Source organism: Sorex fumeus, unplaced genomic scaffold (assembly GCF_029834395.1).
Source record: "Sorex fumeus unplaced genomic scaffold, SorFum_2.1 ptg000047l, whole genome shotgun sequence".
NCBI classification, from domain to species: Eukaryota; Metazoa; Chordata; class Mammalia; order Eulipotyphla; family Soricidae; genus Sorex; species Sorex fumeus.
This window is the reverse complement of record NW_026606104.1, coordinates 46,445,228-46,464,153: the sequence shown is the minus strand read 5'-3', so window position 1 is coordinate 46,464,153 and position 18,926 is coordinate 46,445,228. Positions and strand designations below refer to the sequence as shown.

Here is an 18,926-nt window from a genome sequence, read left to right as displayed (position 1 = left end):
AGATATTTATTGGACTATATATAACATGACTTCTGTTAAACCACTTCACTGCTGATACCAAACGTCGATTTTGTTTCTTATCACTGGCAGTAATGAAATAGTAACACCCACTCATAGCATTTTCTCTCACCTTCTCTTTCCTGTGTAGAACATAGTTGTTCTATGAAAACATGGTCTCGGTGTGGTTTGTTGACTTTACTCGTATATCCTAGGTGCAGGCACACCCTAGACCCCTGTCTGTTACCCAACTCAGGTCTCTCGCACCATTTCCATACCAGTCCCAACAGTCCAGTCACCTGTTGAATGCCATCTAACACTTTTTTTTAAGTTAGTTTTTTTTTAAATTTAGGCACCTTGATATACAGAGTTGTTCCTAGTAGGGAACAACTAGGCACCCCACGTTCTGAAGCCAGGCCCACTGCCAGTGTGGCCATCTCTTCTCCATGTCCCCAGCTCCCTCCTGGCCTCTCTGACAGGACATCAGTTTAGTTGCTGTAGTTTGTGTCCACCACATGCAGTGGTGTTAGCTGTGTGCCACCTAACACTTTTTAAGGGGGGTTTCACTGTGAATTATTTAAAGACCAAGTTTTATTTTATTTGGGCTGTGGGCCCCTCTCTGTGGGTGCTCAGGGAGCACTTGGGCACATGTGATGTAAGGGGTAGAGCCTGGGCCTCTCCTGCATGTAAAACGTGAGCGCTTGCCCTTGGGCTAGCTCCCCAGCCCACCCAAAGTAATTTTTTTCACTTAATTTTTCTTGAAATCACAACTTTACTGTAGATCATAAAACTCAGCTACTTTAAGAGTACAATCATTTATATTAACTTTGTGGATTCTGTAACCATCATCATAAATCAGTTTTAGAATATTTTCATGCCCTCAGTTTCCTCATGATTACATTTAAACCCCATTCTGGCTGGGGATGTTGCCTCAGCTGTACAACACATGGCTTGGGTTTAGATTTCTGGCATTACAATGCAAACAAAAACAACTACTGTTCTTGCTTCATATCATGATATAATTGTGTTAGTAGTTCTATTTTATTTCTTATTAGTGTTTGATTTTGGATTTTATTGATAAACCACATTTCTCTAACTTCTTGTTAAACTTTATTTTTACTATTAGAATAATGCTGCCATGAACATTGGCATGAAGGTCTGTGGACACACTTTTTTTGTTTTTCTGGGAGAAAAATGCTGAATTCTTTTGGACTCATAAGAAATTGCGAGCCTGTTTTCTAAGTTGTTGCACCAACATAGATACATATATACACACTTTGCATTTCCACCTTAAAGAACAATGTATGAGGATTCCAATTTCTCTGTATCCTTATTCCACATGTTTTTTAATTGACGTATAATTGACATTTAATAATACGTTAATTTAAGGTGTATACCGCGAGGATTTCATATTGCACAGGAATAGTTTTAGTTAACATTTCACTGTACAAAGTGTGTGTGTGGTGAGAATATTTAAGATATATTCTGGGGGAGGGAGTGGGAGTGGAAGGGGCATTTGGTGGTGCTAGGGCTCCTCCTGATTTGGTACTTGGTCAGCTGTGTAGTCCTGGGGTTTGAGTCTGGAAGCAAAGCAAGCACTCCAGCCTTTTGAGCAACCTTAAGATACATTCTTAGGGGACTGGAGAGTTAGTACAGTAGGTAGGGCTCTTGCCTTTTATGTGGTCGGGTCAGCCCAGCTTTGATCCTTGTATCATATATGGCCCCCCATCCCCACAGGAATGATCCTTGAGTGCGGAGCCAAGAATAAGTCCTAAGCACTGTTTGTTCTTAATACTATTGGGGTCCTGTGATATAGCTCAAATGATAAAACATATGCCCAGCCCTGCCTTGTGTGTCCCCTGTTTAAGCACACACACACACACACACAGACACACACTCTTTTTGGGGTTTGTTTGTTTGTTTGTTTTTTTATGGACATGGAACATTATGTGATTGTGGTTGACCCGGGTAAAGGCTGTGGCCTTTACTCTTGCTCACTGGGGGGTCACTGTATTTGATGGGTGTTTAGTACCAGGCCCCAGTGCTGACATGCTTTAATTGTGGTGAGTGCACACACCTGGAGGTTGAACACCCTGCTGAACAGGGGCGGTAAATAGCAGAATTCTGGAATTACATGTAGGCTGTACCGGGAGTAAAGTAGGGGGGTGGGTTTGAACTCACAGGCTTCACATGAGCAAAACAGGCACTTTTAGCCACTGCTGGGTCTAAATTACACTTTATTTCAATGATATTGTACTTTTTAGCCTCCCCTCCCTCCCCTGCTTTCTTCTCCCCTCCTCATGCCCAGTATTGCAAGGAGGTCACTCAGCGGTGCTCAACGGTCATGTGGTACCAGGGATCCATCCTGGGGCTCCCACATGCAAAGGTTGTTCTCCAGCTCTTTGAGCTATATCCCTAGCCCTTGAGCCTCTTCATTTGCTTATAACCATTCATATTTTACCATAACTTATGTATATCCACGTTCATATTTAGTAATAGTTTGTTGGGAGTTTTCCTGACCAGAGAAAGGCAGATACTATTATTTTGCTAGGTTTAAATATGTTATTTAACCATAGAAAATATTGTTTCCGTTAATGTTAAAAGTAAGTAAGTAAGTAAGTAAAGGCCCTCCCGTTGATCGTCGATTTGCTCGAGCGGGCCCAGTAACGTCTCCATTGGAGACTTTGTTGTTACTGTGTCTGGCATATCGAATACTCTCGGTAGCTTGCCGGGCTCTCCGAGAGGGGCGGAGGAATCGAACTCGGGTCGGCCATGTTGGCCGCTTGTAAGGCGAACGCCCTACCCGCTGTGCTATCGCTCCAGCCCTAATGTTAAAAAACGTAAGTTATTTACAACTATTTGTACTCAATTTGAATTTATTTATTTAGTTATATGGTGCCCATAAGTATCCATCTCTAATAAATTATACCTAACATCTTAAAAAATAAAAGAGTAATTGACTTGGATTTTAATATGGTTTCATGTGCTGTTTACTCTTAGATTTCTTCATTTTACTCTTCACCTTCGCATTTTCTAAAATGCTTCTGTTTATGGTTTTCTCCATGATTTCTAGATTGTGTCATTTTTAGTTTTATTTTGGGGAGAGATTTGGGGAGAGATCTGGGCCATACTCGGCTCTGTCAGGGATTATTCCTAGCTTTATGCTCAAGGATACTCGTAGCTATGCTCGGAGGATCATGTGTGATACCAAGGATCAAACTCAGGTTGGCTGCATTCATGTCAAGTACCTTCTCTGCTATACTTCCTTTCTCGCCCAGAATTTGTCATAAAAAATCCTAACATCAAGAATCAGCAGGCATAGTTTATTATATTTGAGGCTGATAGTCCTCAACCTTTTCATGTGCCCTAGAAGGAAAGTCTTGTGTTGATTCCCAGAGTGATATAATTAATACAAAATGAGCTCAAAAGTTCATAGTCTGCCAAAGGCAAAAAGCAAGCATTATTATCATAGAATTCCTATCTTCTCCCCACTCCCCTATTCTCATTAATGTGGATTCATTCTGTCCTTTTTTGTTCGTTTTTGAACCAGACCCAACGCTGCTGAGGGTGGGTGGTGGGGATGCTACTCCTCATTTTGTGCCTCAGAACTTATCCATTGTGCTGGGAATTAATCACGGTTGGCTGCATGCAAGTGCAAGCAAGTGCCTTAACTCCTCTGCTATCTCTCTAGCCCCTCATTCTGTCCTTAAATTTAAAGTTTGTATGTGCCATTAGTTCTTTTTTAATAAGCAAAGCTCAAAATCAAGATGGTCTCCTGTGTGTCTGCCTGAACTGCAGTAGATGTTTTAAATTTATTGATGAGTAACATGCTAACTTCAGGTTGTTTACATAGTAATTTTCTGTGTGCTCATCTTTATGTACTTTTGCATTATAAAGAAAAACACTTTTGCCATTGATCATCTGGTTTCTGAAAGTAACCTGGCATCTATAAAGCTAACCACAGGAAAGCAAACTTTTGACTTGTAATTATCACTGGAGACATCTTAGTCTTAATTTCTATAATTATTATTAACTAGATGTCTCATCCTTATTTTTGGCTACGTGTGGATAGATCAGTGGTCTTTAGTTGCCAGTTCAAAGATCAGTGCTGGTGCACATGTGTAGAACAGTAGAAAACCACTTTTCAACAGCTTCACAAGCGCAAGTCCATGCACTGGTTTCTAGGACTTACACTGGCCCGCTGGTATAGGAAGGCTAAAGAACATTTGGTTAGATGAAATCTAGCTGTCACAGACACTTGAACTATATGCTGTTCATCCCTAATAAATTTCACCTGCTACTTCAAAAAGAAAAAGACATGTGTGAAAGGGTATTCCAAAAGTTTGCTTTATTAGAAAATTGGGGAGAATGAATTTAGAAACATTTTGGTAAATAGTATTGCTTCTATTAAATGCAGTGACTTAGAGATTTTTGTTTCTTTGCTTTTGATTTTGTTTTTGAGCCACACCTACCTGTGTTCAGTGATCACTCCAGACAGTGCTGGGGGTAGTGGACCAAGGGACCAGGTGTCAGGGAATAAACCTGTCTTGCCACATGCAGAACATATGTTTAGCTTTTTGAGCACAGCTTGGGAATTTGTCTTGATTTATCAGCAGTTAAGATAGCACATTGGCCCTCTGTTGTTTTATTAGATCTTTGAGTTCCAAAAACAAAGGAATTAAAACATTATATTAAGCAAAAAAAGAAAGATAAAGAAAAATTGCAGGAAATCCTCTACTGATACTGTATAAAACAATTGAAAAATATAAAGTGCCAGGGATTGAACCTGATATGTAGTTTTCTACTTTATCTCCTTAAGATACCAATTTAAAAATTTTTTTTTAACTTATTTTTGTGATTCTAAGGATTAAACTCTCTTAGCTTGGTAGGTTTGTATTCTACCACTAAGCCACATAGCTCCCTGCCTCAGTACTACATGTTTTGTTTGTTTTTTTTAAACGTTTTTAGTGGCTACCTGGAATTTTCATTATATTTACAACAAATTTATGTTTGTAAAAAAAAACCAGTTGTAAATTTACACATACAACAAATCTTCATTTTCAAACGACATTATATACCATTTTGCATGTAGTATGAACACCAAACTAATCCTACTTGCTTCCCTTTACTTTTATTGCTGTCATTAATTTCTTGGTAGAAGTATAAATAAGCATACAAGCAGTAGCATGCATTATTGAATACATTGTTGCTATTATTACTGTGAACAAATGAAATCAGAACAATTAGGAATTTAAACAGTCATAATGCTTTTAATATCTTCACTTCTTTTTTCAATGCTTTCCTTAATGTTCCATTTTCTGACCTTTGTTATTTTTCTTCTCTCTAAAGAACTGCTTTTTAACATAGATTGCAAGGCAGGTCTGCTGGAAACAGATCCCCTCAAGTTTTGTGTGGAAAAGTTTTGCTTCTCTTTCACTTTGGAAGACTAATTTTGCAGGACATGGGATTCTAAGTTGGGTTTTCCAAGTTGCTTTTTCTCTAAGAACTTTAAATATTTCACTCCACTCTCTTCTTGCTTGCATGCTTTCTGAGAAGTCGGATGCAATTCTTACCTTTATTCCTCTATAGGTAAGGTGGTTTTTTTCTCTTTGATGTCTTTGAATATTTTTTATCTTTGATTTTTTTATATATAATTTAGAACTGATAAACAGAGGGGTAGAATTTTTGTGTGTGTGGATGGTTTGATTTGGGTATTTTATCCTGCTTGGTGTTCTCTCGAGTTTCCTGGTTTTTGTGGTTTGGCACCTAATATTAATTTGGGGGAATTTTCTTCCATTAATGTTTCACATAATTCTTCACTTTCCTTATCTCCTCTTTTGATATTGCCATCATGTCTCCATTACACCTTTGTAGTTGTTCCATAGTCCTTGAGTAGTCTGTGTCGTGTCGTCGTCTCCAGCCCCCACCCCCACCCCCAGACTTTGTTCTCTTTCCCTATGTATTCTAGTTTAAAGAGTCTTTCCTCAGCCATGTCTAGAAAAGCCTCCTTTGCACAGTCAATAGTAATTTTGGAATCACCAATGTTTCTTGTCGGTTCTTAGGATTTCCATCTCTCTGCTTATATTGTCCATTTATCTTACATGCTTTCTACTTCGTCTGTAGTTGTATTATACTTCCATTCTGATAATTCAACATTCTTGCCATGCGTTTCTCTTCATCTTCAGAGTATGGTTTGCTTTACTTTCTGTCCTCCTCATCACGCCACCCCCACCCATGCCCCCTTAAAAAGCCAGGCCTGATGTACCAGGTAAAAGGAACTGCTGTTTGGCGGTGAGTATGAAGGGAGGGAATGAATTTGGTATTAGTCTTCTAGATCCTTTGCATTTGGACTGTGAACATCACAAGTATTTCTTAGTTGTTTCCTCTCTCGCTGTGGTGAGCCAGGGTGGTCTGAGTAGGCTGGAGTTGTCTGTCTTTCCCTTCCCCAGGTCAGTTTCTGGTTAACTGGTTTCCCTGAGGACAGGCCTGGTGGAGAGCAGTGTGCTCTGGCATGTTTCCAAAGAATTCCTTTCCCTTCTCCCCATGCCAGAAACCTGAGGAAAGTTTTCTCTATGTGACCTGGTTGGGCTCCTAAAGGTAAATTTTACGATTTTATGGAGTGGTTCCCCCTGGGTTGTCGTGGGGTTTTTTTGGGTTTTTTTTTTTTTTTTTGGCTTTGGTTTTCTTTTTTGTTTTTTAACTTTGGAGTTTTTCATACTGACCCTCTAGCAAATTAATTTGTCCACCACAGTTTGGGTTTTTCTGTCATGCCTGGGATTGATTCTGGTGATAGTTTTCACTAGCGAGACTATTTCAGGAGGACACGATGAACTGCCTTCACCTTGCAGGGTGCCCTCACCTCTTCCATAGATCCAAAAGAGTTGTTAATTTTTCCCTCTGCAAACTTTGTGAGGTTCTGAGGATCAAACCCAGAGACTCAAACTTGCAGGGAAGATACTCTTCCACTGAGCCTCCTATCTTAATTTTTTTCCTCGTCAGGATGAATTGCTACTTCCAAGCTGCTTACCTGACAACTGCAAACCTGTATGTGCTAATTGAAGTAGAATGTTATCATAGGACAGAGCTCTATGGAATGCAGTGTTGTCAAAATAGAGAATGGTGACGAACTGTGAAATCACTGAGAGACTCCTGAGATCCTTTGTGAAGTGTTCCTTTTAAACAGGCTGAGACTGGACAGATAATGCGGGTGACCCAGGCTCAAACCTAGACATCACATGGTTATTCAAGCACCACCCCCAGGAGTCGCCCCAAAACACAGAACTAGGAGTAGCCTCTGAGAACCACTGTGTGTGGTATGTCTTCACCCACTTAAAAAACCAAAGCAGTTGCAAATTCAGACTCTCAGGGGCTGTTCCCTCGAGTCACCATACTTAGGGATTCAGTCCATCTAGATATGTAGGCTCTAGTGAGCTCATAATCACCTTTCTAAAGGGATTTCAGCAAGTACATATGGTTTACTACTTGCCAGGAACCATTTAAAAAACAACCAGGAAACTGCAAGTTTGTGCATAAATCTGCTTAAAGCAGTGATTTAATTCTTAAAAATTGTTTTAACCTAAACAAAATATTGAACTGTCACTTTGCCAACTATAGCATAATACCTGGAAAGATTTTTCAATTTTAGATGTGTATATATCCTTTCATAGTGATAAAAGCTACGTGTATATGGGGGGGGGGGGGCGCATATAATAGTGTGTTTCTACTAGGTATCAAAGGAGACTGAACCAAAACTATTTCAGGGGAGTTATATAAGTTTTAATTGTAGGCATATTACATACTTTTCATTTAACTCTTTGTGTTATGGATTAGTCATTATGCAAAAGCCAAAGGCCACAGAAGCTGAAACTTCAGCAAATAGTAGCTAAAAAATGCATTAATTGGCTCACATAAGTTTAAATATAGGGGGCTGGAGCAATAGCACAGCGGGTAGGGCATTTGCCTTGCATGCAACCCACCCAGGTTCTATTTCCAGCATCCCATGTGGTCCCCTGAGCACCGCCAGGGTTAATTCCTGAGTGCAGAGCCAGGAGTAACCCCTCTGCGTCACCAGGTGTGACCCAAAAAGCAAAAATAAAACAAGTGTAAATATAGGGTTAGTGTTTAGGGTTAGTTCATGACTTTAATCCTTGTTACCAGTGTACCTGGCTACATTCCATCTTGGTAGGTATGTTTGCTAAGTTTTTAAGAGTTTAGATTTTTTTCTTAGTTGATTTGTTGCTTTTCCTTGTGTGCCTTTGTCAGTGAGGGTTTTTTTTTTTTTCCTTTAATAGAATCACTGTGAAATAGTTACAAAGCTTTCCTGTTTGAGTTTCAGTAATACAATGATCAAGCACCCAACCATCCATCAGAGCACATCTTCTACCACCAATGTCCTCAGTACCCCGGGGGGAGGGACTTTTGGGGTCACACCTGGTAATGCTCAGGAATTACTCCTGGTGGTGTTTGAAGGACCATATGGGATGCCAAGGATCAAACTTGGGTTGGCTGCATGCAAAGCAAACATCCTCCCCACTGTACTTTCACTCTGGTCCTTACCTGAGTTTTTTTTTTTTTATGGTTAACAAACTTAAGTGTCTGTCCCATTCTTCCTCATAAAGCGTGTTCTTACTGTTATCACATTCAGCCTATTTCATTCCCATAGTGTCTGTTTTTTCCCACTCAAACCAGGGAAGAAAAAAAAATTGTTTCCTGCCATGAAATTAGAAACAAGTCGTATACTTGCTATATACTCATTAGCACAGTGGGTAGGGCGTCTGCCTTGCACGCAGCCAACATGGCCGACCCGAGTTCGATTCCTCCGCCCCTCTCGGAGAGCCCGGCAAGCTACCGAGAGTATTCGATATGCCAGACACAGTAACAACAAAGTCTCCAATGGAGACGTTACTGGGCCCGCTCGAGCAAATCGACGATCAACGGGAGGGCCTTTACTTACTTACTTACTTACTATTTATTTATTTATTTATTTTTAAAAAGCCCTCTCTCCGAAGAAATATTTTTTATTTGGATCAAGAAGTTTATTGTGGTATTTTGCTTACAGTGTTCTTCAGAAGAACAAGATAACTTGACATAGCTGAGTCTGAAAATGAGTCTTACACAGCTCATTACAAAGGCCTAGACTCTAAAGAGCTGTGGACAACTGGCCATTATTTTGGGGATTTTTTTTTGTCTGCTCTATATAGCATGTTATCTCTCTGGATCATAATTTCTTTTTATATAACTAGAAATGTAAATATTCTTTTCCAGTCTATCAGTGAGAATTCAATAGGAAAAATGCATGTGGTTCTTCTGGCATAGGATAAAAATGCTCAGTCAGTATTTTACAGATTTTAACATTGACTCATTTCCCTATTGTTTTGTTTTGGGACAACACATAGTATGCTTGTGGTGCTCCTCTCGGTTCTGTGAGCATGAGTGTTGTGCCTGCTGGTGCTGTGGGGAGCTTGTGGTGTCAGGGATCAAACTAGAGCCTTCTGATGCTTTTTTTGCCCAGTCGGTTGAGTTATCTCTCTGGCCCAAGCCATTTGATTTTGCTTTCATCACTTTCATTGAGACCCAGAACTTTGAATATTATTTCTACAAGGTGTCATTTCTTTGTACCGTGAATGAAATGGTAGACATTTATTAAAACATGTGGAAATTGGCAGTTTGCATTCGATGACTTTTCTTATGGATCCCAAATAGTTTTCTGTGCTTTTTGTGGTTTATGTAGTATTTCTTACCTTTTTGTTTGTTTGTTTGTTTGTTTGGTTTGTTTAATAGTTGAGAAAGACTAGAGAGACAGTACAGGGGCTGAGACACTTGTCTTATGTGTGTCCTACCCAGGCTCAATCCCACCAGCACACCACAAAGAGTTGAGGGAAATCCCCTACCAAAGAGGCTTCACATCCTTTATAGTTTTATATGTTGACAAATCTTGTTAAAGGTCTTGTTTCAGGCCAGAGAGATAGTACAGGAAATAAAGCACTTACTTTGCTGGCAACTGACCCAGGTTCTAGTCCCCAGTGCTACGTATGGTTCCCTAGGACTGCCAGATGTGACCCAAACTTTCCTTCCCCCCAAAAATCTTATCTCTTATTTAATTTAAAATGATAACAACATCAGTGTCCATGCCAAAATTGTGGACTTTTTCCTCATGGCATCTAAATCCTTGAAAGCATGCTTCCTTTTTTCTACTCCATATGTCTTAATTCTTGACCTAGGATGTCCTTGTCATTTTAAACCTCCTGTTTAAAATTGACAAAACTACCTCCCCCACCCTTCAAAAAAGCTTTTAATATAAAAGTTTAATATGAGATTCAAGATATTTTTAGGTAGGGTTTTATTTACTTACCTGATTTTTAGGTCACTTCCAGTGGTACTCTGAGAACCCTGTTATGGGGATCAAATCTGGGCCTTCTTTATGCAAAGCATGTGCTCAAGTAGATTAAACTATCTCTCTGGATTCTTGGGGTTTTATATGGGAATGAGGATTATTCTAGAATAGCTGAAATCACAGAGTTCTGAGTGGATAACTATTGAAGCCTCCACACATTCTCTGTTTTCTCATTCCTGATGTTCAGGTGCTCATTTGCATGGCAGACATTTTTCTTACTAGGGGGCATTGAATTAAGTCAGATGATGCAGGATGGTTGGGAGGATGGTGGTGCGGGGGTGAGGCGGGTGGGGGCAGGGCAGGACGCGTTTTACTCTTGGGAGCAGTGTTCCTAAAGAATGACTCTTGAGTTCTCTTGTTCTGTAACCACAGGAGGACTCACCAATGGCAGTGGACGCTACATCTCTGCTGCTCCAGGCGCTGAAGCCAAGTACCGCAGCGCCAGCAGTGCCTCCAGCCTCTTCAGTCCCAGCAGCACCCTTTTCTCCTCCTCTCGCTTGCGGTATGGAATGTCTGATGTCATGCCCTCTGGCAGGAGCCGACTTTTGGAAGACTTTCGAAATAATCGGTACCCCAATTTACAACTTCGGGAGATTGCTGGGCATATAATGGAATTTTCCCAAGACCAGCATGGGTCCAGGTGAGGACTTGGCTTTGATAATGAAGGTAACTAAAATCTTAACACCTTAAATTTCATGCCTCTGATAAAGTATGCACCAAGTTGGCATAAAATTGTTGAAAACAAAATTTTATCTCTTAAAGGCAATTCCCATGATCTCTTTCAGTGGAATGAGAGGTGTGAGGGCCATCAGATCCACAAGTGAGTGAAAAGAATTACTTAATAGTCTGGATCACATGTCAAGCAAATACATTTTACTTTTGTAAAGCCAGGCATTTGTAGTTAATGAGTTTCTCATCGAAACATCTGCAATTTAAGAAAAAGAAGTGTATAGTATCATAAGATAGACACAAGCTTTTGCAACACTTATTTCAGAGAGAGCAAAGAAAATGAAGTCAGGGTGTTTGCTTCTTGGGGGTAAGAAAACTCCACTGCTTTTCTTGGTTGTAAAGATGAGTGTGGGACCGATTTTATAAAGAAGAATTTAGGCCTTCCTGTTTGGCTGTTCCAGTGGGCTTCACAGAATGGCATCCTGGTTTGTGAAAATATCCTTCATTGCTCTCTCTTTCTCTTTCTGACTATGCCTGCAAAAACAGCATCTGAAAATCGGTCTCCTTAAGCTCCTGCCAGATTCTTATTGGGCAAGGAGGGTGTCATGTTTGGCTCCTCTAGGCCACCCAGAGGTAGCACTCCTGGTGCTGTCCCCTGAACTGAAAAGGGCCCCGAGTAGATGCCACTTCAGAAGACTGAGCCACATACATTACAAGTTGTTTTATATACATAATACATAATGCTTCGTATGAATATTATTTAAACAATATAGTCAAGATTATAAGCTTTGAGTTTTTGATGAGGGACTGCTTTCTAAAGGCAAGTTCTTGTGTTATTATTATTATATTATATAATATAATATAACCCTTATATTATCTTCTCTGCTTAAATATAAGATTTTTATATGGAATTTTAGAATTGTGTCTTACTATAAATTCAGATATACGTTGAAAAGCTTAGTGTACCATATTTTGCCACATACTGCTTGCTAATCTTTTTCTCTCCTTCCCTAGGGCATGAGCGCTCGCACCTTGCGCCACTGCCAGCCACCCCCCCCCCCCCCCCCCCACGCACGCGCGCGCACACACACATGCATACACACACGCTTTCGCAGAAGTGTATAATACATGCAGCTTTCAAAAAGTTATGCCGGTCTGACTACAGAAATAGAATATAATTATGCTGCAGTGGAATGCAATAAAAATGGGTATCTCACGTGCTAAGATTTCCTTTTTCTTCCTTTTCAGAAAGTCTGCAGTTGTGAAGTGATCCATTTAAATAACACTATCTCTATGCATACACAGTAGTGTCAGAGTTGATACATTAATTAAACTGACCTTTATTTCAAAATGTTCCTAAAATACTGTAATTTCCCCTTTTCACTTTGTACTTTAGGTTCATTCAGCTGAAACTAGAGCGTGCCACACCAGCTGAGCGCCAGCTTGTCTTCAATGAAATCCTCCAGGCTGCTTACCAGCTAATGGTAGATGTATTTGGAAATTACGTCATTCAGAAGTTCTTTGAAGTAAGCTTTGTTCTTTCTATCCTTTGACTTCAGAGAATCTTCAGATCATTTTTATTTTCATGAGCTGTTTTTGGAAATGCATTGCCTTTCCAGTTTTCAGAGTGAAGTGTGTGTGGTCTTTTTGAAGAATAAAGTTTCTCCAGTTCATGAGCAACAGAACATTATTTAAGAACCCAATGCAAATGATTTCAGTCACAGTTTAGAGCTGTATATGGAGAACCATCACCTTCATTTAAGACCCAACATATTATTCTGATTATTGTAATAGTTTCACTAAATATGACTTTTTTGTTGGTGTTGATTTTGGTTTTGGGGCCACATCCAGCAGTACCCAAGAGCTGACTCCTGGCTCTGCACTCAGGGATCACTGCTGGCGGGCTCAGGGGACCATATGCAATGCCAGGGTGATCGAACTTGGGTCAGCCACACTCAAAGCAAGCTCCCTATCCACTGAAGCTACTTCAGGCTCGTTGTTGGGGTTACTGCTGGTAATACTTGGGGGACCATGTAGTGCTTGGCATCTTACTTACATGCAAAGCGTACATTCCAGCCAGCTGAAGTAGAGCTATGCCCTACAAACAGTTTTCAATTAGCATCCTACATCATTACTTCAAGAATGAGCCTGGAGTAGCTTCAGAGCTCCACTGAATATACACCCAAAGCAACAACAAAAGGTCAGTAGGAAACCCAGAATATCCCTATGTGCTTTGACTTTATGTTTCCTGTATGTGGAAGAACATTTTACCCTTGGGCCTCATACCCGAAGTGCTGTGAATTTGCTATAAGAAGTTCTCAGATTGTTCCCTTAAACGTTGTATTAATCCCTAAAAAATAGACTCCTACATGTATTGTTCATTTTAGATCAAGTATTCTTTTATAATTAATGAAGTATAAATTTACTTAATAATATTGAACTAATTGCAGCTCTGTGGAATTAATTTGTTCAGAGTGGTAAACACTGTTGGATTTTGAGAAATTTAAGAATTATTTTTAAATGTTTGTTGCAACTCGACGCTGAGACCGTGCTGGAGGAAGCAGTGCCCTGGAGGCCATGCTGTGCCAGGAATGGAGCCCTGTTCCAGGAGCCTTCTCCCAGGCTCAGCAGAGGCTGCTTAAACAAGTTTAGCCATAGCTGACAGGGCTAAAGGCAGTTATGGCAGCAGTTGATAAGCAATAATGAATGCTTTGCTCTCTCTGGTTTCTTGCCTTCTACCTAAGTAATGCTGTGGCACCACACATTATTTCTAGTTTGGCAGCCTTGAACAGAAGCTGGCACTGGCAGAACGAATTCGGGGCCATGTCCTGTCATTGGCGCTACAGATGTATGGCTGCCGTGTTATCCAGAAAGCACTTGAATTTATTCCCTCAGACCAGCAGGTAATTGTAAGTTTCCCCTTTAACTTTCTTCTTGGTGTTTGATGTTTCTCCATGGTCTGCACCAGTGAACGCTGTGAATTTGTCCGTCGTCGCACCCCCAACCCCCCCACCCCAACGCAAACACACTCGGTGCTGTGAATGCCTTTCTTTGCATGGCAAGCATGAAGCTAATTTTGCAAATTTGTAGTCTTGTGTTAAGACTTGGGAATTTTTTTTAAACCATAAATTAGTTTTTAATACAAGCAGTTTTGTAGGTGTTTATGTATTTGATATCTTTTGGCAAGAGTTGCAGCAGGTATAATCATTAAACTATAATTTTCTTCAGCCTCAACTGATTACTCCAATAATCTAAAGTTTTGTTTAGCCCACTGCAAAGATTTCTATTCTTCCTCATCTCACCACCATCTCCTGAAGGGCCTCCTGCCCGGGCACTGCCCAGAGAGCGCGTGAGGGAGAAAGAAGCCGAGCTGAGGGGAGCACGGGAGAGCATGTCTCAGGGGGCTAGACAGACAGAGGGATTCAGACTTCTCAGGCAGTGCTTCTCAGCCTTTTCCTGACCATGGCCCCAAGTCTCAAGCTGTCACCCTGCTGACACCATTTTTGCTGGTGGCTCCTTTGGAATATCCTGGTGACCCATGGGGGACCTTATGACCTCCGGTGGAGGAGCACAGTGCTAGGTGCTGGGAATGGGAGCCAGCAGAGAATGGCTTCAGGGACAGCTAGAGAGGGTCCAGCACCAGGGGTCCAGAGAGGCCCACCTCGGGTGTGCGCCCACGGCCTGTGCTGGGCACCTCGTGCGTCTTGGGTGCCTTGAATCGACCCTCCCTCAGCCTCCCCAGAGTGGGCTCTGAGCATACTCGGTCTCGGGGCAGGGGGTGGCCACAGTCTGGCAATGATGACCCACTTGCCCTCACTGAGAACAAAGTTCCATAATGAGAATCTCTGTTATGGACTCAAGTTCTGAGCCAGACGTGGCGCCCACCAGCTCCAGTTCCAGATAAGAACCACAGAGACCGTGGCACGGGTGTTTGGTGATGGCCGGTGAAGGCTGGGGCAGCCAGGGTGCCTGCAGGTGTGTCAGGGTCTGGCAAAGGCAGATCGAATGTTGGAAGCACATTTGGAAGTTTGGGGGTTCAAGTGAGTGTTAGCTCAGGCCTGAGATGTGGCTGAGATGTGGCCGAGATGAGGGGGTGATGTAGTTTAGTAATCCAAGCTGGGGTGGTGACACTGCTCTTTGAGGATTTCTCATACCAGCCAGATAATTATCAGGTTTCCTGTTCTCTGGGACTGTCCTGGGTGAAAATCATTAGTTTTTAATTTCTCTTTTGAACTCAGAGGCTCTAACAGCTTTTAACTGTTATGGAAAATTTAATGTATTCTCAATGCAGTATCATTATTTTGCAGTATCATTATTATTTAAATCACTTCATCTCTAGCAGTATTTACAATGTCTTGCCTTACAGAAAACATTTGAGAGAGCCATTTATTCTGATTGCTGATCTTCTTGTTTTTGTCTTTATATAAACACTACTTCTACTTACTCTTATTATATTTCCAGAATAAGTTGTTCTTTCCTAAGACTTGATTAATAACTTTAGGAAACTTGCCTTAGTTGATTTTGCCTTTTGCTTGTTCTAAACAGGCATTGCTGTCTTAGAGTTCTTTAGAGAATCTCTTGATTGGTTTTTGCATAGTCAGCATCTTGGGACTTTAGACACTGTCTTCATAAAGTGTCTTGTTTTCTTCCATACATAGAGTTAGAACAGAGAGCTTTCCTACAGAGATTTGATAGTGCAAGGGAATTGGGCATTGCCCTGCCATGGCACACTCAGCTTCAGGGTTACCCATGATCTGAGGCAGGATTGGAGAAGGGTCCAGTGAGAATCCCAGGGACTGTTCTTTCCATTCTCATGTCACCCTCATCTGTTTTATGTCTCCCCTACATACCCCCACCCCCAACCCCCCACCCTCCGAGCCTTCTTTTTCTATATATCCTGAGTTGGGATACTTTAACTAGCCGAGGACACCCTTCTGTGGTCACCGTTCTTCGCATGAGTCACCTTCAGTTTAAATGACATTGTGAACTCCTCCCAGACGTAGTTTCTTTATTTGGTGGTTGAGGTGTACACAGGGCCATATGTAATTCAGAGGGGGCTTAGTGACACTTGTAGTTTTACCTTAAATAGGATGCACATTGTTTGGGCTTGAGTCTGAAAGATCAACTTCAGTGATTTTAAGTCATTTATTTTATTTATTTTTGGTTTTGGAACCACACCTGGCAATGGCCAGGGGTTATTCCTGGCAGTGCTAGGGTACCATATGCATTGCCAGGGATTGTGCCTCGGTCAGCCATGTATAAATGCCCTACCCGCTATACTATTGTTCTGGCCTGATGATGATGATGATGATGATGATGATGATGATGATGATGATGATTGCTATTACTAATTTTTTAAAAAAATTAATCACTGTGATACACAGTTCCAAAGTTTGTTCATGATTAGGGTTTCAGTCATAATGTTCTAATACCCATCCCTTCACCAGTGCATATTTCCCACCATCAACTGGGGACATTGGTTAAGTCATTTAATGTGCTGCATTGCATGTGATTGTTACTAGGATTCACTGAGTAATAACAGGAGTATGCCAGTACTGTGCTAGAAGTACCTGAAGTTAAAGTATTCTCATCAGTAGTAATATGTACTTTACAGGGCAGGACAGGGCATGATAAAACTGATGGGTTGTATGCGAAATTCTCTTATTACAGTGGACTACATACAGACAACTTTTTATTTGAAGGGGTGTGTGTGTGTATTATCTGGAGGTCTTTTTGCAAGTCGGAGAACTGGGGGAATTTGTTACTATTCCTAGAAGTTTACTAACATATAGGAAACTCTCAGTCCTGCCACGGTGCCACACCATGTTGTCCCACTTTTTTTCCCATGGGCTTTCTGTTTCATGCTTTTGTGTTGAGTCAGTGCAACATGGATTGTCCAGGCATTTTCTCACAGTGAATTCTGGTGGTGATTTCTTCCCTTGTGTCCAATAGAATGAGATGGTTCGGGAACTTGATGGCCACGTCCTAAAGTGCGTGAAAGACCAGAATGGCAACCATGTGGTCCAGAAGTGCATTGAGTGTGTGCAGCCCCAGTCGTTGCAGTTCATCATTGATGCATTTAAGGGGCAGGTAAGTGACTTAGGAAAGGAAGAAGTTTAAAAACATTTTAGACTAAAATATAAAATTAAAAATCACATTAGAATTGCATTGTTTATAGAACTGAACCTTTGCAGATAATGTATGAACATATCTTTAAAATAAAGAAGTAAGTGCTTCACTAAGTTTGGGTGAGGTGGGCGAATAGCAGTGCCATGCTATGGATTCAGAGCCAGCTCCTGTCTTTCCCTAGTCACTTGTATCATAAGAGCCTTGTGCTTTAATTTTTCCAGAAATGCCTTTTTTAACTGGCTGTTGTCTTTCATTTTCTTTGCCAAAAATCAGTGTTCTCTTACCTGTGAAGTAGAGTGCTTATCCATTGTTTGTAGACAGGTACAGGATTTACAGTACTGTTAATATGTTAACTTCTCATGCATATGTCATTCCAATACCACATTATCATCAGAGAGCTTGCTTCCCTTGGAAGACCAGTAGAAACAAGTTTTAGAAAATTGTTAGGCTTTTTTAGGCTACAACTTCATGGAGTTAAAGAAGTAGATAGCTTAATAACTCTATGTATAGGATTTACTTAACCTACCACTGAAGTTCCGTTGTCAGAGGATGCTTTTCTTTCTTTTGGAAAGCACCCCCAGTAACTTGAGTATAACTTGTATTATGTTGCTTGTAATATTGCTCTGTATTATGTGAAAGCAATCAGAATTTGGGGTGGGTTGGGTTGGTTTTTGTTTGTTTTGGTTTGGTTTGGGGTTTTGGGTGTTTTTTGGCTTTTTGGGCCACACCTGGCAATGCTTATGGGAAACACTCTTGACTCTGCACTCAGGAATTTCTCCTTGTGATACCAGGGATGGAACCTGGGTCATCCACATGCAAGGCAAATGCCCTCTCTGCTATAATAACACTCATGCCCTATGACTTTTTATTTCTTTAAAGGCTTCCTGGAAGGGTATTTTTAAGCTCTAAATTTATGTATACTGTTGAATTGGGATAATTTAAAATGAACTTAAACAAATATGCACACACCATGTTTTGTTTTGGGATCTGGACCTTACTCAGTGGTACTCAGGGCTCCTTCCGACTCTGCTCAGGGACCACATAGTGCAAGGAATCAAAATGGGGTTGGTTGGATGCAAGGACGTAATTATTAGATTTATATTTTGGTCTTTTGAGTCAAACTAGGAAATGAATGAATTTCATGCTATCTGTATGAGTGTGACCACATCAAGTAAACTTGGCATGTTCCGTTTTCTGATTGGGAGGCTTAGAATAAGCGTGACTATGTCTCAGGATCATCATGAGGGTTCGCATGGCTGTAGTACTGAGTATTTTGGGTTTCTTGTCTGTCTGCCCTAGGTATTTGCTTTGTCCACTCATCCTTACGGCTGCCGAGTGATTCAGAGGATCCTGGAGCACTGTCTCCCTGACCAGACACTCCCTATTTTAGAGGAGCTTCACCAGCACACAGAGCAACTTGTGCAGGTAGTGGAGTTGCCACTAGAGTAACTGCAAACACCTGTGGGTTCGTGCAAGCCCAGAGCTTGTGTGTTATCTCAGAACAGGTATCTGTTCCAGGAGAGGCTAATGTGAATGTGTCTGAATGCCCCGTGAACATTCTGGGCAAATTTTCATTTCCACCAACCTGATTCATCTTTTATGAATTTGTGTAACACATGGTGCTCGTCCCCCACCCCACCTTAGAGTCCCAACACCTGACTGCCAGGGCTTGGTTCTAGGATAGCTTGCCATGTTACCACCTCCCAAGACTGGCAGTCTCCTCTACTGTCTCCAAGCC

General features: G+C 41.1%; 1 protein-coding gene and 1 non-coding gene across 14 annotated transcripts in view; both read left to right on the top strand.

Moving 5' to 3' along the window:
• PUM1 (pumilio RNA binding family member 1) overlaps positions 1–18,926 on the top strand; it is a 145,668-nt gene that overhangs the window by 114,428 nt on the left and 12,314 nt on the right. For 5 of the 13 annotated variants that reach the window (XM_056122717.1, XM_056122707.1, XM_056122710.1 and 2 more), the window contains 6 exons: positions 5,551–5,586; positions 10,763–11,030; positions 12,456–12,585; positions 13,834–13,968; positions 17,012–17,149; positions 18,488–18,613. In XM_056122717.1, coding sequence (XP_055978692.1) covers positions 5,551–5,586; positions 10,763–11,030; positions 12,456–12,585; positions 13,834–13,968; positions 17,012–17,149; positions 18,488–18,613 — 833 coding nt within the window. The remainder of the gene's footprint in view (positions 1–5,550; positions 5,587–10,762; positions 11,031–12,455; positions 12,586–13,833; positions 13,969–17,011; positions 17,150–18,487; positions 18,614–18,926) is intronic. The other 8 variants (XM_056122718.1, XM_056122715.1, XM_056122714.1 and 5 more) reach the window with 4 other exon arrangements.
• On the top strand, positions 14,848–14,932 carry LOC130032218 (small nucleolar RNA SNORD103/SNORD85). Its single transcript, XR_008793769.1, has one exon. It is a non-coding gene; the product is annotated as a small nucleolar RNA SNORD103/SNORD85 (small nucleolar RNA).